This window comes from Pleuronectes platessa, chromosome 18 (assembly GCF_947347685.1).
Source record: "Pleuronectes platessa chromosome 18, fPlePla1.1, whole genome shotgun sequence".
NCBI classification, from domain to species: Eukaryota; Metazoa; Chordata; class Actinopteri; order Pleuronectiformes; family Pleuronectidae; genus Pleuronectes; species Pleuronectes platessa.
Genome location: NC_070643.1, coordinates 22548806 through 22576707, shown reverse-complemented (window position 1 = coordinate 22576707; position 27902 = coordinate 22548806). Strand labels below are relative to the sequence as shown.

General features: G+C 48.2%; 6 protein-coding genes across 8 annotated transcripts in view; 3 read left to right on the top strand and 3 right to left on the bottom strand.

The window, feature by feature from the left end:
• The first annotated feature begins 1067 nt into the window (after positions 1–1067).
• On the top strand, positions 1068–7703 carry LOC128462238 (E3 ubiquitin-protein ligase RING2-A). Its single transcript, XM_053447554.1, has 7 exons — positions 1068–1307; positions 1747–1830; positions 2108–2268; positions 2624–2839; positions 3625–3945; positions 4019–4274; positions 5684–7703. Exons 2-7 carry the CDS (start codon positions 1753–1755, stop codon positions 5831–5833), a joined length of 1182 nt encoding a protein of 393 aa, XP_053303529.1. The 5' UTR covers positions 1068–1307; positions 1747–1752; the 3' UTR covers positions 5834–7703.
• A 792-nt stretch (positions 7704–8495) lies between these two features.
• On the bottom strand, positions 8496–11327 carry rps18 (ribosomal protein S18). Its single transcript, XM_053447553.1, has 6 exons — positions 11266–11327; positions 10565–10663; positions 9773–9859; positions 9501–9602; positions 8871–8962; positions 8496–8622 (listed from the first exon to the last, which is right to left on the bottom strand). The coding sequence occupies exons 1-6, from the start codon at positions 11266–11268 to the stop codon at positions 8547–8549; spliced, it is 459 nt and encodes a 152-aa protein (XP_053303528.1). The 5' UTR covers positions 11269–11327; the 3' UTR covers positions 8496–8546.
• Positions 11328–11370: 43 nt separating this feature from the next.
• On the top strand, positions 11371–19828 carry vps52 (VPS52 subunit of GARP complex). Of its 3 annotated transcripts, XM_053447547.1 has the most exons (21): positions 11371–11387; positions 11495–11627; positions 12075–12156; positions 12331–12383; positions 12753–12828; positions 12985–13052; positions 13458–13633; positions 13706–13856; positions 13936–14036; positions 14138–14270; positions 14420–14477; positions 15159–15292; positions 16838–16993; positions 17188–17306; positions 17415–17538; positions 17651–17746; positions 17901–18008; positions 18424–18489; positions 18570–18681; positions 19067–19185; positions 19336–19828. In XM_053447547.1, the coding sequence occupies exons 2-21, from the start codon at positions 11544–11546 to the stop codon at positions 19480–19482; spliced, it is 2163 nt and encodes a 720-aa protein (XP_053303522.1). In that variant the 5' UTR covers positions 11371–11387; positions 11495–11543; the 3' UTR covers positions 19483–19828. The 3 variants fall into 3 exon arrangements, with proteins under 3 accessions (XP_053303522.1, XP_053303524.1, XP_053303523.1); XM_053447549.1 differs by lacking the exons at positions 11371–11387; positions 11495–11627 and having other exon boundaries at positions 12072–12156; positions 12331–12516; XM_053447548.1 differs by lacking the exons at positions 11371–11387; positions 11495–11627 and having other exon boundaries at positions 12072–12156; positions 12331–12528.
• lgals17 (galectin 17) lies at positions 19595–23667 on the bottom strand. The gene is made up of 7 exons (XM_053447551.1): positions 23549–23667; positions 22758–22798; positions 21904–22260; positions 21409–21499; positions 20973–21163; positions 20505–20555; positions 19595–20377 (listed from the first exon to the last, which is right to left on the bottom strand). Exons 1-7 carry the CDS (start codon positions 23554–23556, stop codon positions 20295–20297), a joined length of 822 nt encoding a protein of 273 aa, XP_053303526.1. The 5' UTR covers positions 23557–23667; the 3' UTR covers positions 19595–20294.
• Positions 23668–24086: 419 nt separating this feature from the next.
• The window catches only part of LOC128462236 (uncharacterized), a 5259-nt gene continuing 1443 nt past the window's right edge, over positions 24087–27902 (top strand). The window contains exons 1-3 of the mRNA XM_053447552.1: positions 24087–24241; positions 24360–24728; positions 24842–24976. Of these exons, the coding sequence (XP_053303527.1) occupies positions 24208–24241; positions 24360–24728; positions 24842–24976 (538 nt within the window). The 5' untranslated portion in view covers positions 24087–24207. The remainder of the gene's footprint in view (positions 24242–24359; positions 24729–24841; positions 24977–27902) is intronic.
• On the bottom strand, positions 25707–27733 carry LOC128462233 (uncharacterized). Its single transcript, XM_053447550.1, has 2 exons — positions 27092–27733; positions 25707–26854 (listed from the first exon to the last, which is right to left on the bottom strand). The coding sequence occupies exons 1-2, from the start codon at positions 27419–27421 to the stop codon at positions 26345–26347; spliced, it is 840 nt and encodes a 279-aa protein (XP_053303525.1). The 5' UTR covers positions 27422–27733; the 3' UTR covers positions 25707–26344.

Here is a 27902-nt window from a genome sequence, read left to right as displayed (position 1 = left end):
GAGGATGGGTTCACGTCCCATCTGCGTCCATGGAGGAGGATGGGTTCAAGTCCCATCTGCGTACATGGAGGAGGCTGGGATCAAGTCCCATCTGCGTCCATGGAGGAGGATGGGTTCAGATCCAATCTGCGTCCATGGAGGAAGATGGGTTCACGGCCCATCTGCGTACATGGAGGAGGCTGGGTTCACGTCCCATCTGCGTCCATGGAGGAGGATGGGTTCAGATCCAATCTGCGTACATGGAGGAGGCTGGGTTCACGTCCCATCTGCGTCCATGGAGGAGGATGGGTTCAGATCCAATCTGCGTCCATGGAGGAAGATGGGTTCACGGCCCATCTGCGTACATGGAGGAGGATGGGTTCACGTCCCATCTGCATCCATGAAGGAGGATGGGTTCAGGTCCAATCTGCGTCCATGGAGGAGGATGGGTTCACGTCCCATCTGCATCCATGAAGGAGGATGGGTTCAGATCCAATCTGCGTCCATGGAGGAAGATGGGTTCACGGCCCATCTGCGTACATGGAGGAGGCTGGGTTCACGTCCCATCTGCGTCCATGGAGGAGGATGGGTTCACGTCCCATCTGCATCCATGAAGGAGGATGGGTTCAGATCCAATCTGCGTCCATGGAGGAAGATGGGTTCACGTCCCATCTGCATCCATGAAGGAGGATGGGTTCAGGTCCAATCTGCGTCCATGGAGGAGGCTGGGTTCACGTCCCATCTGCGTCCATGGAGGAGGATGGGTTCACGTCCCATCTGCGTCCATGGAGGAGGATGGGTTCACGGCCCAGCTGCGTCCATGGAGGAGGATGGGTTCACGGCCCATACTGAGCCAACCACTGGGCTCAGGACCCTTTGGTCCCACTTGTGGGAGCCGTCATCTTGTTTATGACTGAAACATGGAGTACTGATGTTTGGCTCGGTTGATTTAATGTAAAATCAAATCAAACCAAATACATTATAAAAACGTGCATGTATATTTTCTGCTGCAATACTCTGTTTGGCCCCTAAGGGCGCTGTGGCTGCTGAGCAGCAGGAGGACAGGGTTTTTACTTCCGGTGAGCAGAAGAAGAAGAAGGCTAACGTTAGCTAGCTGCTGGCTCAGATGACGCGCTGTCGTTATTTTGTCGTGTTTTTCTGCTCAAAGTGAGACTGAAGGTGAACGGAGACGCCCCCTGGCGGCCGTCAGGACCCGCTGTGTGTAGTGTTGTTGATTAATTGCGTAGTTTGCAGGCGGTTGTTGTGTGTCCGTGCAGCGGGAGGAGGTCGCGTCTCCTCCGGTCAGCTGTCCGTCCCCTCCCCGGCAGGTGAGTCCCTCTCGCGGCCTCTCCACGGGAACTTTACTGTGGAGGAGTTCAGCTTCACAGGAAGTTACCGACACAAAGTGACCGACACACAGGGACCGACACAAAGTGACCGACACACAGGGACCGACACACAGGGACCGACACTAAGAGCCTGAAGACACAAGTGTGTGAGAACAAACCACAGCTCCGGGTGTTTTCATCTGGATCCACCAGCTGCTCTTAGAAACTCCACATTGATCCACATCTGTCTGTGTTTGATGCTGAGGACAAACCTCTGGATGGACACATGTCCTCACTGCTGGAGACCAACTGACTGAAGGGGGCAAAACAAGCAGAAAGAAAGAGCAACTGACAGAGACACAACTTCAGAGAGTGAATGAAACGGAGCAGAAGGAGGAGCTGCGTTCCACTGACTCCGTCTGTGCTCTTCTCTCTGCAGGTGGTGATGGCCGCTCCCGTCAACCTGCAGACTCCCAGTAAGAGCTGGGAGCTGAGTCTGTACGAGCTGCACCGGAGTCCTCAGGTATCACAGACACGTTCTTATCCTCTATTCAACTGGGACAGACAGGATTCAACAGGTTGTGATCAAAATATGAAGGGCTACCAAACACTAGATTATTAATAACAAAGAATACAGAATGGTTTGAACCGTCCCGATGGTAGAGCGGTGGTCGGTTTGATCCCGGTCATATTCCTCTGCATGCCGATGTGTCCTTGGGCAAGATACTGAATTGCCCCTCGTAGAAGACCTGCTGCCCATAGAAATATAAATACAGACCATGTAGCATGTGTGTGTCCAGGAGGCGATCATGGACGGGACGGAGGTGGCGGTGTCCCCTCGCTCTCTGCACAGCGAGCTCATGTGTCCCATCTGTCTGGACATGCTGAAGAACACCATGACCACCAAGGAGTGTCTGCACCGCTTCTGCTCCGACTGCATCGTCACGGCGCTGCGATCCGGGTGAGACGCTCAGTCTGTCCTCATGTCCACCTCCTCCAGAATGTAGAGCAGTATTCATGAGTGACCACGTCCATAACGTCTCCTGTTAGTCTCTTCTGAGTAATCACATAGAGCTCCGGCTGTGGAAGGGAAATAATAACTCAACCTAACAGGAGGTTTTCTCCTCAGTGCTGGGTCAACGTGACCCTGCAAGTTAACTTTGCACTTGGAATAAAGACCACATGTGTAACCAAGTTCACTGTGACCTAAACAAATGATAATACACAAGAGTACATGAAAATATTCACATAACCGTACAAGTATCTGTATATTATTGCATTATTCCGGTAGATTCTCAAACCTCCTCCCTCCTCAGGAACAAAGAGTGCCCAACCTGCAGGAAGAAGCTGGTTTCCAGACGCTCGCTGCGTCGAGACTCAAACTTTGATGCACTGATCTCGAAGATCTACCCGAGCCGCGAAGAGTACGAGGCCCACCAGCGCCGAGTCCTGGACCGCCTGAACCGGCTGCACAACAAGGAGGCGCTGAGCTCCAGCATCGAGGAGGGGCTCCGCCAGCAAGCACGCTACAGGTCCGAGAGCGGGGGGGCGGGCGGGGGAGCGATCAGAGGAGTTCACGTGCCTAACAAACAGAAACAACTTCATAATCATAACAAACTCTATTTATAGAGCACCTTTCAAAATCAAAGTTCCAAGGTGCTTCACAAAATACAAGTGCAAATATAGAAAGTCATAAAGACTCCACATTATACTCATCTATACAATCAAACAAAACGAGTAAATATGACATTAAACATCACAATAATAAACTATGACCATCTGTGCACAGAAGAGGTTTAAACCCCTGAATGAACTGAGCTGCAGTTGAGTTAAAAGATTTGAAACAAGAAGTGATTTAACAGAGATGAACAGAATCTGGTTCTGAAGTCTGAACCAACTTCTTCTGCTTCTTTCATTAACCTGAACAATCACAGTCGGGGGGGGGGGGGGGGGGGGTCGAGAGCCAGCGAGGGCGTGGACCAGTTCACTTTCATCATTTATCACATCAATCACAAATCATCAGAGACTTTCATTTTCAGACTTTAGAGCCCAAGTTTACAAAATCTAAATGAAACAACAGTTTTATCTTCTGAGCGCCCACAGACACGTGAAGGTCATGTGATGTGAGGATCTCCTCTCATTGGCTGAGCAGCTGGAAACAGCAGCACAACCTGCACTGTTTATTCAGTAAAATGAGATAATAGAGTCGATACTGACGTGTCTGCGTCATATCGGCTGATTGTTATCATGTTTTGTTTGTTGTGATGATTCTGAAGAGGATTGTGTTTTTGTTGTAACCTTGTTGACCGCTCTGCAGAAACCACCGGGTGAAGAAGCCGACTCAGGAAAGTGACAACACCACCTTCAGCGGGGGGGAGGACAACGGGGACGCACGCTCTCACCTGTCCCACGACTCTGCCCCCTCACACCCCCCCCACCAATGTGGTCAGACGCCCTCAGAGGCGGGGCCAAGCCGCAAGAAGCCGCGGGTGTCGGACGACGGCTCGGGCCCCGAGGCCGACAGCGGGAGCCCAACGCCTCCTGTGAGACGCCTTCAAGAGGGGGGGGCCTCGGAGATCGAGCTGGTCTTCAGACCCCACCCACAGCTGGTCCACGCCCAAGACTACAGCCAGACCAGGTGTGTGTGTGTGCGTGTGGTGATTGAGAGAACGCTCTGTTCTTGTCTCTGATTGGATCTTCTTCTGGTGCAGATTCGTGAAGACGACAGCGAACGCCACAGTGGACCACCTGTCCAAGTACCTGGCTCTGCGCATCGCTCTGGAGGACGGACGGACCAACAGGGAGGAGGGAGGGAGGGAGGAGGGAGGTGGGGGAGAGGAGAGAGCAGCAGAGGGAGGAGGAGAAAGTGGAGGAGCAGCGGGCGGCGGAGGCAAAGGGTCGAGTCTCGGAGGCGTCAGTGAGAAACAGTACACCATCTACATCATGACCAGAGGAGGACAGCTGTCTGTGAGTAGCTAGGAGACCGACCAATCAGGAGGTCGACCACAACAACCAATCAAAATGTCCATCATTCAAATGAGTTACGGAAAGTCCAGAAATATTTGATCATTTTTCTATATTTGCAAATATTTTGCATCAATTTGTTTTATTTGTTAACTAATGAAAAACTGATTATTGTATTGGTTACATTTTTAACACATTTTCAGTACATTTATCATTTCTTCAGATTTATTGATTTAAATAACCTTAAAGCTCAAGTGGTACAGCTTTTAGGAACAGGAAGCATATGAAGATTCTCCAGGAAATGACATCACAGGAAGAGAGGGACATTCTGCTCATATTGTCCCATCACATGACTGACTCACATGACTGACTGACTGACTCACTGACTGACTGACTCACTGACTGACTGACTGACTGACTGACTGACTGACTGACTGACTCACTGAATGACTGACTGACTGACTGACTGACTCACTGACTGAGTCACTGACTGACTGACTGACTGACTCACTTACTGACTCACTGAATGACTGACTGACTCCCTGACTGACTCACTGACTCACTGACTGACTCACTGACTGACTGACTGACTGACTCACTCACTGACTGACTCACTGAATGACTGACTGACTCACTGACTCACTCACTGACTGACTGACTCACTCACTGACTGACTCACTGACTGCCTGACTCACTCACTGACTGACTCACTGACTCACTCACTGACTGAGTCACTGACTGCCTGACTCACTCAATGACTGACTCACTGACTGACTCACTGACTGAGTCACTGACTGACTGACTGACTGACTCACTGACTGACTCACTGACTGACTGACTGACTCACTGACTGAGTCACTGACTGACTGACTGACTGACTCACTGACTGACTCACTGAATGACTGACTGACTCCCTGACTGACTGACTCACTCACTGACTGACTCACTGACTCACTCACTGACTGACTCACTGACTGCCTGACTCACTCACTGACTGACTCATTGACTCACTCACTGACTGACTCACTGACTGACTCACTGACTCACTCACTGACTGACTCACTGACTCACTGACTGACTGACTGACTCACTGACTGACTGACTGACTCACTGACTGACTCACTGACTGACTGACTGACTGACTGACTGACTCACTGACTCACTGACTGACTGACTGACTGACTTACTCCCTGACTCACTGACTGACTGACTGACTCATTGACTCACTGACTGACTGACTGACTCATTGACTCACTGACTCACTGACTGACTGACTGACTCACTGACTCACTGACTGACTGACTCACTGACTCACTGACTGACTGACTCACTGACTGACTGACTCACTGACTGACTGAGGTCAACACACCCGGCTGAAGAGGAGAATTGTTGAAACTCTTCTTCCTCTTCAGACGCTGAACGGATCTCTGACTCTGGAGTTGGTCAATGAGAAGTTCTGGAAGGTCCGGAAGCCGCTGGAGCTTTACTACGCCCCCACCCAGGACCAGCAGCCAGCGCCCCCCGCCCAGCAGAAGACCCCACCTCCTCAGAGAGAGGGCTGAGGACGCTGCTGCTCCCCTCCCTCCACACGTCTTCTGTCTGCAGACGGAAGGTCAGACGCTGACCGTCACATATCGGTGGCGCCTGATTGATTTTCCTTCTAAACTCTTATTTGATTTAATCTGTAAAACTAAATCTCAAGACTGAAAGAAAATCTAACCAGTCAACATCAGCTGGTGATTTAAACTCTGTGGTCGTTGGATGTGGAATTCCTGTTTTTATCTTATTACCTACAAATAATTAGCAAATGTGCAAATGTAAAGGTATTCGGTGCCAAACAAGTTTCAGTTTGACTTCTTAGTTCTATTTATTTGTCTTAACGCAGATGTCACACAACATAAGCAAAAACAGCGTCTGCTTTATTTTCCGTCAGGATTACTCATAAAAAACTAAATCTTGCTGATGTAGAAGAAAATAAAACATGAATTTGAGAAGTTGTTTCTGAAGATCGAGCTCTAGAGATTTTCAGAGAACAAGTACTGGTTATAGACATTGTTATAATAATAATAAAAAGTAGAAATTTGTTAATTTCTGAATCAATCTGTGTAGTTGAATTTCTAAAGGAAATGACTGAAGCTCTTAGTTGTTAACGTTAGTTTAGTTTGATCAGCTTTAAAACGTTTGAACCAAAGTTTGATTTAACTCGACTCTGGATCGTTGTTTCATCCACAGACTCTGAATCAGATCCTCGCTCCACTTTTCAATTCTCTAGATCCTGATTTGGATCTGCACCAATTCACACACACACAAAGATCAGTCTGCTAAATATGTGTGGTTGTTTTCATCAAGATCCACAAATGACAGCTGATGGGAAAATTATTGAAAATGTTTGTTATTGAAAAAGCTTTTCTGTTAAAGAGAGAACTCATAAAGTTGAATGAGTTCTCTTCTGACACATGAAACCTCCTGTCACCACGTCCACGGGCAAACTGCTCATCAGCTCAGTGTGGTCCACAGACACAACCTCCTGAAGTGAAGCCAGAAAGAAGTGATCGAGGTCCCGCCCATACACTCTGGACCAATCATGAGTCAGTCTCAGCTGTCAATCATGGTGTCTCATTAAATAACAGATTCAAACCAAACTGATCAGAAACTTGAACAAACATCAGAGAGTTCAGAAGTGAAATGAAAGAAACATCTTCACAAACATCTGTTTAACGTCCTCTTTGATTTGTGACTGGTTCTGATGCTCTGACGTCCAGGAGCCGTCACGTCGGCGTCCATCTTTCTTCACGTCTGTTTCTCACCATGTTTCTTCTGAGCTCCAGGTGGTCGTGAGCTGTTTGGTTTCATGAGCTTGTTTCTTTGCTCAGGTTCAGATCATCAGAGAGCGATGGTTTCTATTTAGAGATCAGTCCTCAGGTATTTATCAACCGGAAATTAATCTATGATCTTTTATGAGACACAACAAAAAATATTAGGAGAAGAAAGTCGTATTTTCTGAAGTGACTCATTACGTCCTCTCATGTTGCGGCTTTCCCTTTTCTTTTCTTAAACATGGCCCGACCCTGTGTGGTACCTGTGAAGAGGTGATGTAATATTTCATGTTGTTGGCTGGAGCCCGTCCTTTAGAGAAACCTCTGCCTTTAACTCTGCTGCCGTCTGATGGAGCTCAGATATGAAGATGTAGCTGTGACACTTCACCTGCTGCTGTTTCCTCTTAAAAACATGTCTGTTAAAAAGCCATAAACCTTTTGAAGGTTCACCGCCCCCCCCCCCCCCCCTCTGTCTTTACGCACTTTATACTTCCTGCAGTCATTTTCCCACCGTACCTGTTTTTATGGAATATTTGTATATTAAGTGATCTTTTTCTCGTTAATGCCGTTTTGATCACCAAATTCTGTAAAACAATAAACTGATTTAATGATCAGATGTTTGGTGTGAATGTGGCTGATTTAACATTAGTGGTAACTTTTATATAAATCTCAGCTTGTTAAGCCATTGTTTGCTTTGAATATTGATTATTGGGTTTTCTGTTGATTCAATATAATTTAGAATAGTGATATTAATGTCTCTCTGCTGCTCTTCTGTTACTGTGCGGCAGGAGATGAGGTAATATGCATATATAGGTTAGAGCGACATGAACCATAAGAGCCCTTTGATGTTTTACTTTAATACGTTGAGCTGATCCTCAACGTTTGTACTGAGGAATAAATTGATGCAACATAACGAGATCGGACTGATGCTTTATGAACAGTCAGGAAACATTAAAGTCAAACATGAGGTTCCAGTTATTTAAATTGTAAGAAATTAAACAATGTTTATCAACACCTTGATTCATATGTTGAATTTATTAACTGCATCAGTTTCTTAGAATTCTATAAACTTACAGAAGTTACTTTTCTTGTAACATGAAAAGGTAAATATTTTACGAACGATACTTAATGTTATAGTTTATGTACTTAGATACTTGCCACCAGTTTCCTGAAGCAAGAGATTATCTAATGAAATGACAATTACACATTTTTAACCCAATCAATCAACATAAACACGTCATGTGATGTAAACAGGAAGTAGATGTCTCCTCTGCAGTTGGTTGATTAGTAGCAGAGCCGGGATTTCCTCTGAGCCACGACGAGGTGGAACTCCGGTTGAAACACAACAGTGATGAGTTGTGGATCTAAAATGTTTTGTGTGGATCTGTACAAACACGAGTCTGGACGCTTTCTGTGAACTGTGGCTTTTTATTATTCAAACAAAAGAAAGCAGGCGACTCTACTTCTTCTTGGACACACCGACAGTGCGACCACGACGGCCGGTGGTCTTGGTGTGCTGACCACGCACACGCAGACTGAAGGAGAAAAGAGAACAAGTTCAAGTTAACTCCACTGATTCTACTCTCCTCAGTTACTGAGGTGTCGAACGAGTTCACAAAGGCACCGACACAAGCATCTGAAAACTGATTTCATTATTCTGTCATTTGAACCGACTGGATCGTCTCCGTCACGTTAACATTCAGAACAGAAGTGTAGGAATAGTCTCTTTAGAGAGGGAGGACAGAGACGGGTCGTCCTCTTTGGACCAGATCGGATCTCTTACCCCCAGAAGTGCCTCAGCCCGCGGTGAGCCCGGATCTTCTTCAGCCTCTCCAGATCTTCTCTCAGCTTGTTGTCCAGACCGTTGGCGAGGACCTGAGACGAGGAGACAAGAGGACATGAAAACCAGACGCTGAAGTTCCCTGAGTCGATCCTGATCGGCTTCAGTCAGACGAGGTGAACAGTTTCTCATCTGGTCACATTCTGTGTTTCAGCGTCTCAGGATGAATCGTTTCCTTTGAGAAGAAAATGATTTATTAATAGTTTATTTAAACTAATGATTAAAGCCGGTTCATGTGGAGGTGGTGTGTGAACTCAGTTCCTTCCTGACGACTCGTCTGTGGAACCTGATCTCCAGCCGGTCAGAGACTTGATACCAGTCTGACACGTGGCTCAACCAGTCACTCTACGGTTTGTTAGAATTCCATTTACTGGAGAATCTCTCAGGACCAGTCACACGTTGACAACAAACCACCACGTTGGCTTTTTAACAGATTTAACATGTGGGAAGATGTCTGTTTACATTTGACTTTAAGAGACTGAACCAGCTGACCGACCCCACAGGTTCTAACACCGGGTCCGAGGTTCAGATTGTCTCCTGTGGTGTTCAGACCAGTCGCCCGCTGTCCTCTACCTGACTGTATTTTCCGTCCTTCACGTCCTTCTGCCTGTTGAGGAACCAATCTGGGATTTTGTACTGGCGAGGATTCTGCATGATGGTCACCACCCGCTCCACCTGAAAGTCAGGAACCACGGTCAGTTCACAGGAAGTGAAACGCTCAGTCACAAAATGAAGACATGGAGGGAAGCGTGTGTTATGAGCCCACACGGAGGTCAGAGGTCAACGCGTGAGCTCCAGCCCCTCACGTCTTCATGATTTCTGTAAGTTCTGAAATCTGTCCCCACCTCCTCCTCAGAGAGTTCTCCCGCCCTCTTGCTCAGGTCGATGTCGGCCTTCCTCAGGACCACATGGGCGTAACGTCTGCCAACACCCTGAGGACAGACACACACATTAGTGTCGTTGTTACACATAATGGACACGATATTCACCGTTACACAATCTGAGTACATCAACACGTACACAACATTTCATAAAACCTTTCCCTGATGGATCATTCTCACCGTCACATTATATCACACCTTCATCATATCAGAACTTCCTGTTGAGTGTCCACAACTTGTCGTGACAACAAACGACCGCTAACCACCGGGGAGCTTGTGTTCAGGGTGGAGGACACACTACAGAGCTCTGTGTGAACGACTCAGTTCAGACTTTAATATAAACACCGGAGCTTCAAGACACTGGCTGCAACACGGGAGACAAGATGTGTCCAGTAAGTCTGAAGGACTCAGACGTACTGGACTCTGCTGAGACACGTTTACATGAATTGATAAGGGACTCATCAGCAGCTCAGGACGAGCCCTGGAGCCCTGTTCCAAGTGGACGTGGGACACCTCAGGGACCTGGCACCAGGGCTCGAGCTGGTCCCAGTGTCCCTGTGGACGTGGGACACCTCAGGGACCTGGGACCAGGGCTCGATCTGGTCCTAATGTCCCTGTGGACGTGGGACACCTCAGGGACCTGGGACCAGGGCTCGATCTGGTCCTAGTGTCCCTGTGGACGTGGGACACCTCAGGGACCAGGGCTCGATCTGGTCCCAGGTCCCTGTGGACGTGGGACACCTCGGGGGGTCTTACCTTGATGGCAGTGATGGCGAAGGCGATCTTCCTCCGTCCATCGATGTTCGTGTTGAGCACACGGAGGATGTGCTGGAACTTCTCGGGGATGACCAAAGACTGAGGACAGAAGAAAACACGAGTCTCCATCAGATCAACCTCTGGAGTTCAGTGACGCCATCTTTACACTAACGGTGCAGGTGACAAGCACGTCATCAGCTGGCGACGGGCACCTGCGGGTTGGTGAAGGCAGGGGACGGAACTCTAACTGAAGGGGGGGGGGGGGTGATTGACATGGAGACGTGCATTATGAGATCCCGGCTCCCACGTGTCCACAGCGGTGTAACGTTCACCTACTGAACCACAGCTAGCTTAGCCGGCTAGCCACAGCTAGCATGCACAGCTGAACCCGTTTAACGCTCTCAAACACCGGGAGCACACCGAGCACCGACCGCTACCGACTCCGCTTCGACCCGGGACGGACCGAGGTGCGAGCCGGAGCTGCGGGTCAACGTGCCGGAGAGTTCGGCTCCATGAACCAGAGCTCCGGCGCTCGGACCCAAACTGTCCGAAAAATGTTCGTCCCGCCGCCGACAAACTACAAATACCCCCCCCGGCCGCGGCAGTAAGAGCCGGAGCGGCCGCCATGCCGCCTACAGGCTGGAACAGCCGCGGATGAGCTTAGATGGGGTTCGGATCCGGATCCAGAGAAACAGACTCACCATCTTGAAGCAGGTTCCGTGCGAAGAGGAAGTGGATCCGGTCCCGCGAGAGTTTGACCCTGCGTGAGCGGAAGTGAGTCCGTCGCTTTAATGTGTCCGACCAGAGCTCCCCGAATAGAAATGTATTTATATTAAAGCTTAAAAATAACAAGTCAAATATCCGTCGGAGTCATAATGTTCATGAGTGTAACTTGATATTTTTCAGATTTAATATCTCGTGTGTTCGCAGCCGTCAGTCGGGGACGAGTGTCGGTGGGACACTCTGTATCTGTGTGTCCATGATGGCGGAGGAAGCAGCAGCAGCTGAGGTGAACTCAGCAGGAAGCTCAACACAGCTGGCTCTGGATCAGTTACAGGACGAGGTGACTCTCCACAGCCTCCCTCTGACTCCAGCGGGCCCCGCGGGGATTCAGCTCCGCGGCCCGGGTCGCGTCCCGCTGGGGTCCGCTGGGTTCTATGGACCAGGATGAATCTGAGCTGCTGGGTTCTAATGAAGCTAATGTAGCTGTTAGCATCCTGTCAAAACAAGCCACCGCTCGACCACTTCCGCGTTGCGTCACTCCGCCGCTAGTCGATCGATCAATCGACAGAAAACGAGTTTTATTAATCGATCAGACGTTGAGACGTTAAACATGATCTGAGACCAGCTCCTCACACGTGACTGTTCGGTGCATGTACTCATTGTTTACCCGTGTTCACCTGGTCTCCACCATGTTGTGTCCTCAAGACTCTGTCCCTCCTCTAAAGAGACACACTGAGGTCCTGGGGGACAGTGTCTTTACTGATGAGACTCTGTGTGTTTCCTGTAGAAGACGGACGGAGACATGGCCAACCTGAACCTGGGAGAACTGGACCTCACCACTGACGAGTACATCCTGGATGAAGTGGACAGTGAGTTCATCTCCTCCTGTCTGCAGGACATCAGGGGTTAACACACTCTGTTACCACACACAGACACTGGGAACCAATATACTCAGATGTGAAACCTCCTGCATGAAGGAAAAACCAGTTAAAGTTCATAATCAACAGAGAGTGATCTTCACCAACTCTGTTCCTCTCCTGCAGTTCACATCCAGGCCAACCTGGAGGACGACCTGGTGAAGGAGGCGCTCAAAACGGTGAGAAGATCTGATCTGAGGAGTCTTCATCAAATCCATGTCTCCAGGTTCCATCCTGTGTCCAGCTCCTCATGTCAAACTGTGTGAAGACTCGTCCTCTCTCAGGGACCTGGACTCCTTCTGCTTCTGGAAGGTTCTTAGTCTGGTGTGACATGTTCACTCTCAGCTCAGACTGTCCCCAGCATGTCAAACTGGCATCGTGTGACTGGGAGGTTTAGTTCTTACACTTTTATATGAGATGTCTGCACCTCCTCATTGTTCCTGGATCTGTTTCAGATTTCCAACGTGTGTTAAAGTCTCACTCATGAAACCTGGTTCAGTTTGTAAAGAATCACAAACTAACTGGTAGATGATGACGTGTGCTTCCAGGGCGTCGACCTGCGGCAGTACTCCAAACAGGTGGAGGCGGAGCTACAGAGGATCGAGCAGGCGTCCATCAAAGACTGTATCCTCACGTCCATGAGACTGTCCACTCTGTGTGGGGACAAGTTATAGAACGAGAGACACAAAGAATCTTCATCCGCTGACGCACAACATTCCCACTGATGACACGTTGGTGTTTGTTGAAGTTGATGTTATTCTCCTGACGTGTGGTCTTCAGACATCAAGGAGAGTCAGAACATCGCTCTGCTGCACAACCAGATCACCGCCTGCGACTCCATACTGGAGGTAAGACCTGGTCCTGGTCCTGGTCCCAGTCACAGGGACCAGGACCAGGACCAGTCCTCTTTAGCTTTACATTTTAACATTGAAGCGTCAGACGCTGATGTCCCCGTCCCAGACGTCCAGCTCCTAGAACCAGATAAACATGAAGCACATGGAGATGTTCCTGCTGCCTGAGCTCCTCTCACTCCAGACATCAGGTCAACAAAGTAATAGTTTCTAAAACAACCACAAACTCTTTTCAGTCTCAGATTCAAATCAAAGTTTGATGAACTGCAGTTTCTTCCTCTGATGTTTGAGTTGATCTCGTTCAGAATGAAACCAGCACGGAGCTCCGTCAGGCGTCCTCACACACACGTGACCTGTATTTAACACAATAAGATGGTGTTGGTCTGTCCACTGGTTCTCCAGCGCATGGAGGGCATGCTGAGCGGCTTCCAGAGCGACCTGTCGTCCATCAGCAGTGAGATCCAGACGCTGCAGCAGCAGTCCGTCAGCATGAACGTGCGTCTGAAGAACCGGCAGGCGGTGCGCAGCCACCTCAGCCAGCTGGTGGACGAGCTGGTGGTGCCGGGGGCCATGATCTCGTGAGTGGCCGGACTGTGGGTGAATGTGACGTGAGAGTCCAGCGTGTGTGTGACGTGTCCCGTGTCCTGCAGCACCATCCTGGAGAGCCCGGTGACGGAGCAGGAGTTCCTGGAGCAGCTTCACGAGCTCAACAACAAGATCAACTTTGCCAAAGAGCTGAGCTTCAGGGAGACGCTGGCCTGCTCCGACATCCAGGACATCGTGGACCGCCTGAAGCTCAAGGTGACGCTCCGACTCCTCCACCTCCATTCAAACCACAGAACCAGATTCTAACTCTGAACCCGATGTGTCCTCGTCTCAGGCCGTGTCCAAGATCCGAGAGTTCATCCTTCAGAAGATCTACTCCTTCAGGAAGCCGATGACCAACTACCAGATACCACAGAACACGCTGCTGAAGTACAGGTGAGCGTCTCCCAGCTCTGAAGGACACGTGAGAGACGACTGGTCTGTGTCCCGCACAGAGGAGGACACATCCAATCAGGATCCTCTGTTCGTCTCTGCAGGTTTTTCTATCAATTCCTTTTGGCCAATGAGAGGACGGTGGCCAAGGAGATCCGAGACGAGTACGTGGACACGATGAGTAAAATCTACTTCAGCTACTTCAAGTCGTACAGCGGCAGGTTGCTCAAAGTGCAGGTCAGTGACTCCTCTGCACACAGACCAGATCACATGACCATTCAGATCCTGACCAATCAGAGCAGACTTCACCGGGGGGGGGGGTCTAAGTGGTTGATGAGTTTTCTGATCAGAGCCTGAACACGTGTCCTCCTCACTTCTGTCCACAGTACGAGGAGGTGGCCGACAAAGACGACCTGATGGGGGTGGAAGACACGGCCAAGAAAGATATCCTTCAACATGTGTCTGCTACGTCTGCAGCTTAGAGACAATGTCCTCACAGCGTCCGTCCAGAGGGACCAGAACACACAGTCAAACACACATGTCCTGTTTAGAACTCCAGGTTCACACACCTGGACAAATAGGTATGAAGTAGAAAATGTATTAATACAAATGTAGATTATAAAATAGATGAATAAATAGGGGGCTGGTCCCTCGTCCCCTGGTCTCCCTCAGGGGACAGTGACCTGTCCCCATGGGGCTGGTCCCTCGTCCCCTGGTCTCCCTCAGGGGACAGTGACCTGGTTTCTGACCAGAGACAGATCCGGTGGTTTTATTCAACACGTCTCTGATCCTCCATCGTGACAAAGACAAGCTCCTCCCACTGCTCAGCGGCTTCGTCACATGATCTCATTAGACCTGGCAGCGCACATCACTGAGGTTTGACATATGCAAATAAGACATTGAGACAGAATTAGACGATCCTGGGACATTCAGTCCTGAGGGTGGGGCTCTTTATTGTACACAAAGTATGTAGCGTGTTCAGTGTCATGCGTGTGGGCGCGTCTCACATTCCGAACATGAACAACACCACGGAGGAGCTAATTAGTGAACAGTGACTATCTGGTGAGTCATCAGGTCACGAGGCTGAAGCTGAGGATCCTTGACCCCCCCCCCCCCCCCCCCCACGCTTCTTCTCCAAACCGTCTCTGAAGAGCAGGAACACCATCTTCACTGTGGGCCAGCGGGGGGCGATCCTGAGCCCCGGAGAGCTGGAGGGGCCCATCCTGGTGCCTCACACGGCCCAGAGGGGAGACAGCAGGGTGAGACACACACACACACACACCACACACACAGACACACACACACACACACACACACCACACACACGGCCCAGAGGGGAGACAGCAGGGTGAGACACCACACACACACACACACACACACACCACACACCACACACACACCACAACGCCCAGAGGGGAGACAGCAGGGTGAGACAGACACACACACAGACACACACACACACACACACACACACCACACACACACACACGGCCCAAAGGGGAGACAGCAGGGTGAGACACACACACACAGACACACACACACAGACACACACACCACACAGAGGGGAGACAGCAGGGTGAGACACACACACACACACACACACACACACACACAGACACACACACCACACAGAGAGGAGACAGCAGAGTGAGACACACACACACACACACACACACACACACACACACAGAGAGGAGACATCAGAGTGAGACACACACACACAGACACACACACACACACACACACAGAGAGGAGACAGCAGAGTGAGACACACAGACACACACACACACACACACACACAGACACACACACACACACAGACACACACACCACACACACACACACACGGCCCAGAGAGGAGACAGCAGAGTGAGACACACACACACACACCACACACGGCCCAGAGAGGAGACAGCAGAGTGAGACACCACACACACACACACCACACACACACACCACACACCACACACACACCACACACACGGCCCAGAGAGGAGACAGCAGAGTGAGACACCACACACACACACACACACACACACACACACACACACACACACACACACACGGCTCAGAGAGAAGACAGCAGAGTGAGACACCACACACACACACACACACACACACACACTCACACAAACGGCAGCAATCACTTGAACAGAAATCAAAATAAAGCTCAGTGGTGTAAAGATGAATTGTTAATTTCTAAGTTTGCTGTCGATGGAAAAGAGGAAATCGTTTATTCAAAGTTTAATAACTTTAGTTCATCTGCTTCGGAAAGAGAAGATGAGATTTTAACTTCTCCGTGTCAACTGTTAACTAGAGTCAGACACTTATGAGAGGACTGCGCCCCCTGCTGGAGAAACGGGCACATTACACTTTTCTCATCGTACAGTTCTCATCTTGTCTGTAGCTAATCACGCAATGCATGATGGGATTTTACATTACAGTACATGTCATTTGGCTGAAGTGACTTAAAATTAGTGCATTCAACATCTATGAGGGTTCAGCGTCTTGCTCAAGGACACGACGGTATGCAGAGCGGGAACCTGGGATCGAACCGCCTTCTGGTTGGAGGACGACCGCTCTAACCCTCAGCCGTCACTGAGCAATGCATTATGGGAACGATGAGGCATAATAAATCTGATACTGATGAATAAATGACTCATTAATTAATGAAATTATACAATTAAATATATAATAAATGATGTGGCTGCAGCGGAGCCCGACTTCCTGTTTGTCCTCAGAGAGTTGGACCCTCTGCTGCCAGATGAGTGTGAGTTGACTGAGTGTCTGTCTCTCGTCCTCAGTATCCCTACGAGACGCTGTTCCGCAGTCAGCACTACGCGCTGCTGGACAACGGCTGCAGAGAGTTCCTCTTCCTGTCCGACTTCTTCATGGTCACAGGAAACTCCGCCCTCGACCTGTTCAACAGCATCATGGGAAAAACCCTCAGCAGCTTCCTGGTACGCAGGAGGCGGCCTCACTCAAACTCTACTACAGGCAGAATCTCTCCATCCTGATTGGACCAAACTAACCATGTGACTCTGAAATATCCATCAATAGAATGAGTATCATCAGTGGAGCTCGTGTTGTTGAGCTCCTCTGGTTTCAGATGATGCTGCGTTCACAGTGTCCTGGTCTCTGTCTGTCCCCACAGAAGAGCATGTCCACCTACGTGTCCGACTGCTACGACAGCATCGCCGTCTTCCTGTGCATCCACATCATCCTGAGGTTCAGAGCCATCACCGCCAAGAGGAGCATCCCCGCCCTCGACAAGTCAGTGCACGACTTCACAGCTTCAGATCCTGAACGGATGAGGCAGGAGATTCACGTGTGTCCCGTGTCCTCACGTGTTGTCACGTGTTGTGTGTGTTTGTGCGTCAGGTACTGGGAGGCCGTGCTGGAGCTGCTGTGGCCGCGGTTCGAGCTGATTCTGGAGATGAACATTCACAGCATCAGAAACACAGACCCTCAGAAACTGGGAGTGTTGGACACCAGACCACACTACGTATGTACACACACACACACACACACACACACACACACACACACACACACACACACACACACACGTCACCACATCGCACAGGAGTGTGTTGGTGACCTGAGTGTGTTTTCAGATCACTCGTCGTTACGCAGAGTTCTCGTCAGCGATCGTCAGTATCAACCAGACGTTTCCCAACGAGCGAACACACACTCTGCTGGGACAGCTGCAGGTAACACACACACACACACACACACACACACACACACACACACGTCACAGGTCTGATTCCTCATGTGAACGGTTGTGGATGTTGACTGGTGGTTTGCAGCAGCCGATAGCTCTGCATGTGCGTCACATGTTCATAACACACGTTTGATTCTCAGGTGGAGGTGGAGAACTTTGTGCTGAAGATGGCGGCAGAGTTTCCCTCCAGAAGAGACCAGCTCATCTTCCTCATCAACAACTACGACATGATGCTGGGCGTCCTCATGGTGAGCTGCACGTGGATCAGAACATCCACCACACATCAGATCAGATGGATCAGGGGAAAAGTCACAACCGGTCTTCAACCTGAAAACATCCTCTGGACATGTTGGGTAGTTAGTGTATTGTGTTCTTCACGTTTCACGTCCGTCACGTGTTAGAAACCACTTGCTCACTGGGAAGCTTTCACACATTGTCCTGCTGGTTCCTCACATGGACTCACTCTGACATGCTACACACATGCTACACACATGTTACCAGGAGGCTGCAGGAGAAGATCCAGAGACACTGACTCACACATTTGTTCTTACAGACAGAACATGTGAAGAACATGTCAGGAACACGTTAGCGACATGTCAGGAACACGTCAGAACTTCAGTGCAGGTCTGAAAACAGCTGGTGTGTGTTTCCCTGTTTGTCCAGGAGAGGGCGGCAGACGACAGTAAAGAGGTGGAAGGTTTCCAGCAGCTGCTTCTGGCCAGAACTCAGGTAGAATCCAGCCCCTGCAGAGGAAGTGTGTGATGATGAGTCTCAGGGTTAAATCTTTGTGGTTGGTTTGTTGTTTGAAGGAGTTCATCGAGGAGATCTTGTCCCCCCCCTTCGGAGGGATGATCTCCTTCGTGAAGGAGGCCGAGGGGCTGATGGAGAAAGGGCAGCTCGACCGCCTGAAGAACGAGGAAGGTGACCAGCTCCAAGCTTAATTTCACATTTAATAGAATCTGTGAAAGATGTTTGAAGAGCAGGTGATGGAGATGATTCACCAGGACCTGCTCACTCACTCTCTCACCATTCAGACATATCACACTCACTCAGTGCTTCAGTGAACATCTGCTGTGGGATCAGTTCATCAGACTTGTTTCATCCTGCAGAATTAAAGATGGAAGAATCATTTCTTTATTGATATTGATTGTGTGTGTGTGTGTGTGTGTGTGTGTGTGTGTGTGTGTGTGTGTGTGTGTGTGTGTGTGTGTGTGTGTGTGTGTGTGTGTGTGTGTGTGTGTGTGTGTGTGTGTGTGTGTGTGTGTGTGTGTGTGTGTGTGTGTGTGTGTGTGTGTGTGTGTGTCAGCTCGGATCACTCAGCTCGTCCGGGGGTTCTCCAGCTCGTGGAAACAGTCGGTGGAGTCGATGAGTCAAGACGTCATGAGGTCGTTCACCAACTTCAAAAACGGAACCAGCATCATACAGGTGAGACGTAGAGACACACGCACGACATCTTTAATGAATCAATCATCTTGAGTATTTAGTTCTCTGATGTTTTCCTGTTGGTGTCACGTCTGTCTCTGAAGACGTGAAGTTGTTCTTCTTGCTCTGATGAATCCACGTCTCCTCTGGCAGGGCGCTCTGACGCAGCTGATCCAGTACTACCACGGCTTCCACAAGGTCCTGAACCAGTCCACGTTCCGCAGCCTGGCCGCGCGCTCGGAGCTCATCAACCTGCACCACCTCATGGTCGAGGTGAAGAAGCACAAACCCAACTTCTAACACGACTCTCACTGCAGAGGAACTGTGACCAGTAGAACATCTGGATGCCTGCGGGAGTTTCCACTGTGACACGAATCCACGAGTTCAAATAATCAAACAGAATTAAGTAAAATTAATGTTTCCTCTAAGACTTTAATCTTCTGATGAGAACAACAGCAACAGACTTTTATTCTGAAACACAGCAGATGCATAATATTTATTGTTTTTGTCTTTATTTTGTGATGGAAATGAAGAATGTAACTTCCTGTGTTCGTCTTGTCACTCCTGTGAAGTTTGTACATTTGTAACAGTGAGAGAAGATTGTGTGGTCACATGACTTGTTTGATCAATAAAGAACGAAGCTGAAGATTTTCTACGTTTAAAAGAGTTTAAAAGAGGAAGCAGGTACACTAAGTGTGTGAAGAATTATTATTCTGGTTAAGATGAATATAAACAATAAGTCTAATATTAGTGTAGTTACATTTTCAATGATCAGACCAAAGAGCAAACATCCGAGACAACAGGAGCAGAGTGAATATGATTCTGAGTTTGATTTTAAATCAATAAGCTAAAAGACAAACATTTACATGTTGTTACATTAAGACAGAACAGTTACATTTTAGCTGAGAAATAAGGAACTGATAATATTTCACACTTGAATTAAGTTTCCTGTACATTTTCAGTTTCTTCATCATTTTGATAGAAACAAACATTTATATACATGAAGAATTTGTTTCCTCGTTAAACTGAGAACCAGAAAACCACTGGTTTGAACCATCTTATGTTTTATATTTACTAAATAGTAAAGACGACAGAGCTCACGTGTGGACGCCTCAGAACAGACGAGGAATCTGGAAACTGGTGACGAGAGTGAAACAGAGAAGAAGAAGAGATCGGCTGCTTCTGACGGCGTCGCCTGGAGAAACATCCGTTTGTTCAGAGTCGATTCGTTTATCAGCAGAAGACTCCTCACAAACATTAGGAACTATAACATAAATATTAAGTCTCCACTCAGCACTAATCTGATTCATACATTTCCTCACCTGATATTTCATTTTCCATTTCGTCGTGGCCTCGGACATCGGGGGATTCTCCTGTGGAGAAGACGAGAGACGAGTCAACAAAGGTTTTTCAAGACCCCGGATTCTTTCTGACTCCATGACCTTTGACCCCCAGGTTCTGATCACTTCATCCGTCCAACAGGACATTGAAAGATTCCCTCGTGTTGGGATGGACAGATGAACACGAGTCCTCCGGCCACCAGGTGTCAGCGGCACAGAGGAAGAGTTGGACACGTCCCTGAAGAACTGAACTATTCAAACACGTTTCACTGATTTAAACACAAAGATTAACTGAATCCGTTGTTTGGGTGAAATATGTTTTCTTAGTTTCCAGAACTCGGGACCTGAAGATTAGAATCCTTGTGAAGATGGAACCTGTGCTTTGTTTTGTTTGATCAATAATTGTAATATTGGCTGAGTGAGCCTGACTGAAGCCGTGAGGCCTCTCACCGTGCACGTTGAGCTGCACGGTGAGCTGCACGGTGCTGACGGCGAGGCCGTGCTGGTCCAGGACCTTGTACGTCCCCTCGTCCGGGCGCTGCAGGCTCTTCAGGGTCAGCTGCTCCCTCAGAGGATCCTTCTCCAGACGCTCACTGTCGCTGTCGCCCTTCATCCACAGCTGCGTCCACTCCGAGCTGTTCCTGAGGAGCAGAGTCAGACCGTCAGTGACTGTCTGAGGTCTGCAGAGCGCCCCCTGGAGGCCGCCCCAAGAGACAGGAGGCTCACGTGACATGTACGGGAATACTAATATATAAAACACATATCTATGCATAAAGGTTTTATTTATAAAAAATATCCCAGAATTCTTTCATCAGCGTTTTTGGATTATAAAATTTTTTCTTTTTCCTCTTTAATAAAAACAAAATGTGTGCAGGAGGAAGCTGACCTGCCCTGGAACACGACCCGGACCGAGTGCGGGGTCACGAGATCCAGAACCAGGTTCCCCCCCGGACCCCGAGCCTGCTGGATCTTACGGTCTGAAACACAGATCAAAGCTTCATTATCATCCTGATGTGTGTTCGGTATTTGTAACTTTATTTTTCATAAAGAAAATTTGTTTCACTCTTATTTGTGATTAAAGGTTAAGCGCCATGTTGGTTAAACAACAAGAAAAGAAAATAATTAATTTAAGTCAATTAACTGATGTAAAACAATTTTTTGAAATAAAGAGAAGAAACACGAATGAAATGAAGAAACTAAACGACACAAAAGGAAAATGTTTATCACACTCAGTCATGAGACACATTCAATTCCCCAGATGCAGATTTTCTTTGCTCATTAATATCAGGACTGATTCTCTTGAATCTCAGAAACAGTCCGGCTCCTCCAGAGTTCCCTGGGACCCGGTCCAGGAGGTTCTGAGTCCGGTTCACAGACTCACCGAACACGGACAGCTTCACGCCCTGGATGAAGACCCGGGTTTTCCTGGACCTCTCTCCGTCCACCACCATGAAGCTCTCGTACCGTCCGGTGTCGGTGATCTGAACGTCGCTGATGACCAGCGAGCAGTCCCCCGACCCGAGCTTCTCCTCCGGAACCTCCACCCGCCCCGAGTACCCCTCCGCCTGCCACCTCCGGGCCCCCTGCTGCTCGAACACGGCGGCGGTGGTGGTGCTCTGCCACTGGATGTGGCAGGAGGCCGGAGCCGAGAGGCGGGGCTTCCAGCTGCAGGGAAGGACCACCTGCTCCCCCACCTTGCAGGTGACGGGCAGGAAGTGGGTGGTCAAGGAGGAGGAGTCTGGATGTGGAAGAGAAGCTCATCAGACTTTGAATTCCTCGTATTGAAGAAACATGGAAGTTAAGGATTTGTATTTCTTCCACTGATTTGAGTTTTCACTCTCCTTGGGTTCCTGGTCATGTGACGGAGCTCGCGAGCCTTGTCACATGACCCCTCAGGTCACATGACCCCTCAGGTCACATGACCCCTCAGGTCACATGACCCCTCAGGCCACATGACCCCTCAGGTCACATGACCCCTGGAACATGACTGGATTGATACCCTGAACTTCTTACTCTGAATTTACTAACATTGAAAAATGAAAATGACTGATTGAAGCTTTGGTGGCAAGAAATTCAAAAACATAATCTCAATGTTAACAGATTCTGTTCTAGGAATTCTAAGGCTTTCAAATCTGAGGGGACACATGGGAACATGAACTCAAACACTCAAACAACGCCCCCTGGCGGTGTTTAGGTGCAGTTACACTACAGCCTCACTGTCAATCACACACTCACCAGCCAAGCTGACGATCAGGAAACAGAGAAGATTCCACGACCTGAAACCACAGCGAGAAGATTCATCAACAACCTCCATCATTCATAAATCCTCTGTTCGTATTATTCATCATTTCAGATCTTTCATTCTTTTCCAGAACAATACAAATCAGTCAGTGTTTAAATATCCAACGTTTTCTGAATTTATTGAATAATTTATTATGTTAATTGAAAAAATAATCAAGAAGATGAAAGTTTCAGAGTTTAAAAAGTAGAATAAGTTCCTGTATGTTTCAAGATTTGTATTATCAAATGCACAACAATAACAATAAGCAAGTCGCTGGCAGCTTGAGTCTCAGGCTCTTTTCTAACAATGAAATTGTAAAAGAGTATAATGAGGTAAAATTACATAAACTGTAACTGTAAAAATACTTAAAGTAGTGGAGTAAATGTACTTCGTTACTTTCCACCTGTGGGGAATGTGAAACTTTGTCAGATACGAAACTTGAAAAGTTAAGTTTCGTTTCTTCTCTTCTGTTGTTGAAACTCGTTATGTCTGCGCATGCGCACACTTCAGCACTGATACAATACGAATATGACTAAATCCAAACATATTAAAATATATATATAATTCGAAAATAAATTCAATGAAATAAAACAAAGTATAAATATAACAAAATAATAACATAATAAAATATAAATAGAACAAAACAGGAATATAATACGTACAAAATACTATAAAATCCAAATGTATCACAGTAAATAAGATATGATCCAAGGTGATCGTTTCATAATAAGAGTCGAGATGTGACCTGTTCATGATGTCAGGTTGAGCTTCTCCTCTTCCTCAGGTTCTGGATCTGGATGAAGGTTGAGGATCAGTTCAGACTCAGTTATCAAACCTCAGTGGTAACATCCACCGCCCATGTGCTTTTCAAAATAAAACTCGGGTGTCTCAGCTGCAGGTTGAAACGGTTCAAAGTTCTAATTAATAAAATAAAATGTTTATTTTATCCTTTTGTTTTGTGAATCACATTTTTCACCTGAAGAGCGTTCAGATAAAAACAGATTTGATTAATTCACTCTCATGTAGATCGGATCTGATTTGTGTTATATAGACTCATTATAAAGTATATATTTCATAACACTCTGCAGCATGGACAGTTCAGTCAGTTTTGTAGTTTCATTCCGCTCATATTTATTTGATATTTGTGTTTTACTCCAACTCTGATCCGACGGACTCCATCTTTTCGTCTCGCCATATAAATACAATGCTTTTATTCTGAAAGAGTTCCTGTGTTTATTATAACACATGTGAATTGACAGATTTCTGCAGAAACGAAAGTTAAACTATTAATGATGATTGAAAAGTGTCTTTTAGTGGAAATGACACATACACACAAACACACACAAACACACACACACACACTCTCGCTTCTGATTTCAATCATTTCCCGTGAGTGTGTCAGTCATGGCAGCTCTCTCATGGATCCTCTCTCTCCTCTGTTAGTATATGTATATATATATATATATATATATATTTCATACTTTAAAGATACCCAGTGTGATTGAGAGCTGCAGGTCTTCAGGTTATCTGGGTTCTAACCTCCTCTCTCTCCTCAGGTGTGGCAGGATGTCACCGGTCTTCAGCCTCACCTGTTCCCCGCTCTGTCCGGGGGGTCCAGGGGCGGAACGTCACTCTGACCTGTGACCTGAGGTCCAGGGAGGAGGTCACCTGGTACCTGCTGCGTCCTGGGACAGACCAGCTGCTGCCCCTGCTGACACTCCACCTCAGTAAACTGGGAGAACAGGCGGTCGTCCATCACTCTCAGAACTTCAGCCACATGAGCATCGGGGGGGGGGACCAGGAGACGGAGGGCGTCACTCTGGAGATCGTGGAGGTGGAGGAGCAGGACGGGGGGATGTACTTCTGCTCTACACGCTGTGCAGGGGTCATGTGTTTCAACAGAGCGACTCTTCTCTCTGTGGACGGTGAGATGTTTGATCTTCACTGGAGATGAGGAGCGACCTTTAACCTCTAAGTCTGAAGAGGAAGGTCAGAGGTCAAAGTATCAACTGACTGATCATAATGTGATTGTTCCCAGGAGCTGATGGGACGTCAGCCACAGACGAGACTGGTCCGCCATGTTGGAGCGTGGGAATCTGTGTCCTTCCTGGTGCAGGTGTCCTCGTCCTCGTCCTCGTCCTCGTCCTCGTCCTCGTCCTCTGCTTGGTCTCAGGTCAATCAATCAATCAATCAATAAGTGATGATGTCATTAATGAGGCAACCAACAGCACATAGATAAGTTACAATTCTCTCAAAGTTCTGTTTACATATGAATTCAAGTTACAGTTCAATCGTTTATAATAGAAAACATTTTACAAAATTCTACTTTTATTTTTTGGTACTTTTACTTGAGTAATATTTTGAACGTAGTGAGTATCATGAACTAAAATGACTGAAATTAATATACAGGATGGAAAGACGTTTTAAAGTAACTTCTGTGTAAGGGGGGGGGGGCTGCAGCACCTCCTGTTGGTCAGAGGCTGTAACTGCAGGCTACAAAAAGTTAATTTTCTTATTTGTTTTACATTTGGGAGTTTCTGTGGAGCCTAATCGATCATATATGACATAAATGTAGATTTAACATACAAAATCATTGACTGAGGTGAATACAATCGGATTAATTACTTTATTTGTTAATATGATATATATAGAACATATCTTGTTTCGGGGGGGGGGGGGGGGGGGGGCGGTTCTGGTCAAGATGATGATTGATTTGCTCCAAAACTAAATTAGCTTCCTGTTGTCATATGAAATTGTTCTGATATTTTATATAGTTGTTAAAATTAACTAAATGTGGTGCCGTGTTTAACCGACAGCATGAAGTCATCAGCTGAGTCACTTCCTGTCTCTGTCATCACATCTCAAGTGATGTAAAGTAAATAAATACAATTAAAAATCAACGATCAGTTTTCAATAAGAATAAATTTATTGACAGGAAAATTATAAAAACAGGATTGGAATGTTCAGGAATTGTGAGTCTTTTCACAATAAAGCTTGAAGATCATTTGTCACCATGTTTACGACTAAAAGTCATCACATTAAGTTTAGAGCAACGTGATTGGACAGAAACAGAAAAAACAGGAAATTCATTAACTTCTAATAAAATCAAAAACCTCTTAAAATGTAATTTATTAAACAAGAAGTTTCTCTAGAACCATTGAGATAACTCACAGATACCTTTTCAAAGTAAAGTGTTTTAATTCACATCCACACACCTGACATCACAGATCATGTGACCAATCCCCACACACACATCTGGGCTCCTCCACATGGAGACATCTGTATCTGGGTGAGCATCAGGTGACTTCTCTGTGTTGCTTCTGGTCATGTGACGGGAGGCGGACCAATCGGAACCAGCTCTGTTTCCAAACCTCTGCTCTGTGGATTTAAAACTTGGGAGAAGGAGTCAGATCTATTTGGTGGATTGATCTTCATGGTGTGTGATGGGATCAAAGCTCAGAAGCTGGAGGCGGGACCTGGACTGAGAGTAGTTGTTGTTGTTGTGGTTGTCGTGTTGTGGATCAGACGTGTGGTCGTCCTGTCACAGCTGCTTCAGCAGCAGCCCGTAGGGACGGATGGAGTCCTGCACCACGGCCCTCGTCTGGACGGGGCTGGACCCTTCGGGGACGTAAACCAACCACACGTCTTCTCTCTGGCACTTCTTCCTGTTCTCCGGGTTGATGCGGTTCTGAAGAACCACCTTGTACGATTTCCCGTCCACTTTGGACTTGAACACCTTGCAGTATTTCTCAGCCATCTTGATGTCTGGCGTGGAGTACACTCCTCTGCCCTTGGTGAGACCGGTGGTCAGAGAAGCTGCGGCGGCGTCCAGGAACCTGGGTTCGTGCTCCGGGCTCCCGTCGTGGGTCAGGATGACGCCCAGGGAGCCGTCCATGTTGTGGGCGTGGTAAGAGACCGGCCAGGCGTCCTTACCGGTCCCGAGCCAGACGTCGTTACCGTCGTACTGCTGGGCGACGCGTAGGGCGACGCGGTTCCACCCACAGGGACGGAAGTACCGCTCGTTCCCCCGCAGGAACACGGTGCTGCCATCCTGGAGGTCAGCAGAGGTCAGGAGAGGTCAGCAGAGGTCAGGAGAGGTCAGGAGAGGTCAGGAGAGGTCAGCAGAGGTCAACGGACAATCAAAGAGATTCAAGTAGTAAATAAGTTCAAAAACACACACAAACACACGCACACACACTCTGTCTCTCTCTCTCTCTCTCTGTCTCTCTCTCTCTCTCTCTGTCTCTCTCTCTCTCTCTCTCTCTCTCTCTCCCTCTCTCTCTCTCACCTGCACGGAGGTGAAGTCATAGTTGAACTGCGGATGGAAGAATTCCTCCAGGTTGATCTTCACCGACGCCCTGAGACTCTCCTGCGGCCCCGGGTCCTCACCCAGCGCCGGCGGGGAGCTGTACACGTCCGGGTCGTCCTGCTCCTCCAGGGACATGGCTCCGACCCCCGGGTACTCCAGCTGCTCCAGGCCCTGCTGCTTGTAGAACTCCCGCAGGGCCACGATGTTCACGAAGTCCTGCGGGCTGAGCGGAGAGGGGCCCTGGGTGGAGCCCACGTTACAGCCGCTCAGAGCGGACAGAGCCTCCAGGCACAGGCCGCTGTCCGGCATGGTGCTGACCGGAGACCGGGACTGAGGGAGGACACGACCCGGGACAAGAGGACCGGAGACCGAGAACCAGAGAGGACACGACCCGGGACAAGAGGACCGAGGACCGGGACCGAGGAGGAAACGACCGGGAGAAGAGGACCGGACACCGGGACCGAGAGAGGACACGACCCGGGACAAGAGGACCGAGGACCGGGACTCAGAGAGGACACGACCCGGCAGAAGAGGGCCGAGGACCGTGACTGACAGAGGAGACGTCTCCTTCACACTTTCACTTTCAAAACACTTTCACTTTCTACGGTCGTGACGTTTATACACCGACTGTGACCGGGGGACCAGAGTAATAGAGTAATAGAGTAATAGATCAAGAAGTAATAGAGTAATAGATTAATAGAGCAATAGAGTAAATGTCAAATTAAACTTTGATAATAAAAAATATAACTTCCTGTGGAGCATTTTAGCTTTTTATCATATTTTCAACTTT

What these genes read in the sequence shown, in the direction of transcription:
- vps52 (XM_053447547.1), top strand. Translation starts at nt 11,544, where the DNA reads ATGATGGCGGAGGAAGCAGCAGCAGCTGAGGTGAACTCAGCAGGAAGC. An exon ending in TGGATCAGTTACAGGACGAG is followed by an intron (nt 11,628 to 12,074) that starts GTGACTCTCCAC and finishes TGTTTCCTGTAG; the next exon opens with AAGACGGACGGAGACATGGC. An exon ending in GCAGGCGTCCATCAAAGACT is followed by an intron (nt 12,829 to 12,984) that starts GTATCCTCACGT and finishes TGTGGTCTTCAG; the next exon opens with ACATCAAGGAGAGTCAGAAC.
- LOC128462233 (XM_053447550.1), bottom strand. Translation starts at nt 27,421, where the DNA reads ATGCCGGACAGCGGCCTGTGCCTGGAGGCTCTGTCCGCTCTGAGCGGC. An exon ending in ATGACTTCACCTCCGTGCAG is followed by an intron (nt 26,855 to 27,091) that starts GTGAGAGAGAGA and finishes GCTGACCTCCAG; the next exon opens with GATGGCAGCACCGTGTTCCT.
- rps18 (XM_053447553.1), bottom strand. An exon ending in GAGAACTCTCTGAGGAGGAG is followed by an intron (nt 9,603 to 9,772) that starts GTGGGGACAGAT and finishes CCTGACTTTCAG; the next exon opens with GTGGAGCGGGTGGTGACCAT. An exon ending in AGGACGGAAAATACAGTCAG is followed by an intron (nt 8,963 to 9,500) that starts GTAGAGGACAGC and finishes TCCTCGTCTCAG; the next exon opens with GTCCTCGCCAACGGTCTGGA.
- LOC128462238 (XM_053447554.1), top strand. Translation starts at nt 1,753, where the DNA reads ATGGCCGCTCCCGTCAACCTGCAGACTCCCAGTAAGAGCTGGGAGCTG. An exon ending in CGCCAGCAAGCACGCTACAG is followed by an intron (nt 2,840 to 3,624) that starts GTCCGAGAGCGG and finishes ACCGCTCTGCAG; the next exon opens with AAACCACCGGGTGAAGAAGC. An exon ending in CCAGAGGAGGACAGCTGTCT is followed by an intron (nt 4,275 to 5,683) that starts GTGAGTAGCTAG and finishes CTTCCTCTTCAG; the next exon opens with ACGCTGAACGGATCTCTGAC.
- lgals17 (XM_053447551.1), bottom strand. An exon ending in CGTGAAGCTGTCCGTGTTCG is followed by an intron (nt 21,500 to 21,903) that starts GTGAGTCTGTGA and finishes TCTGTGTTTCAG; the next exon opens with ACCGTAAGATCCAGCAGGCT. An exon ending in CGGGTCGTGTTCCAGGGCAG is followed by an intron (nt 21,164 to 21,408) that starts GTCAGCTTCCTC and finishes TCTGCTCCTCAG; the next exon opens with GAACAGCTCGGAGTGGACGC.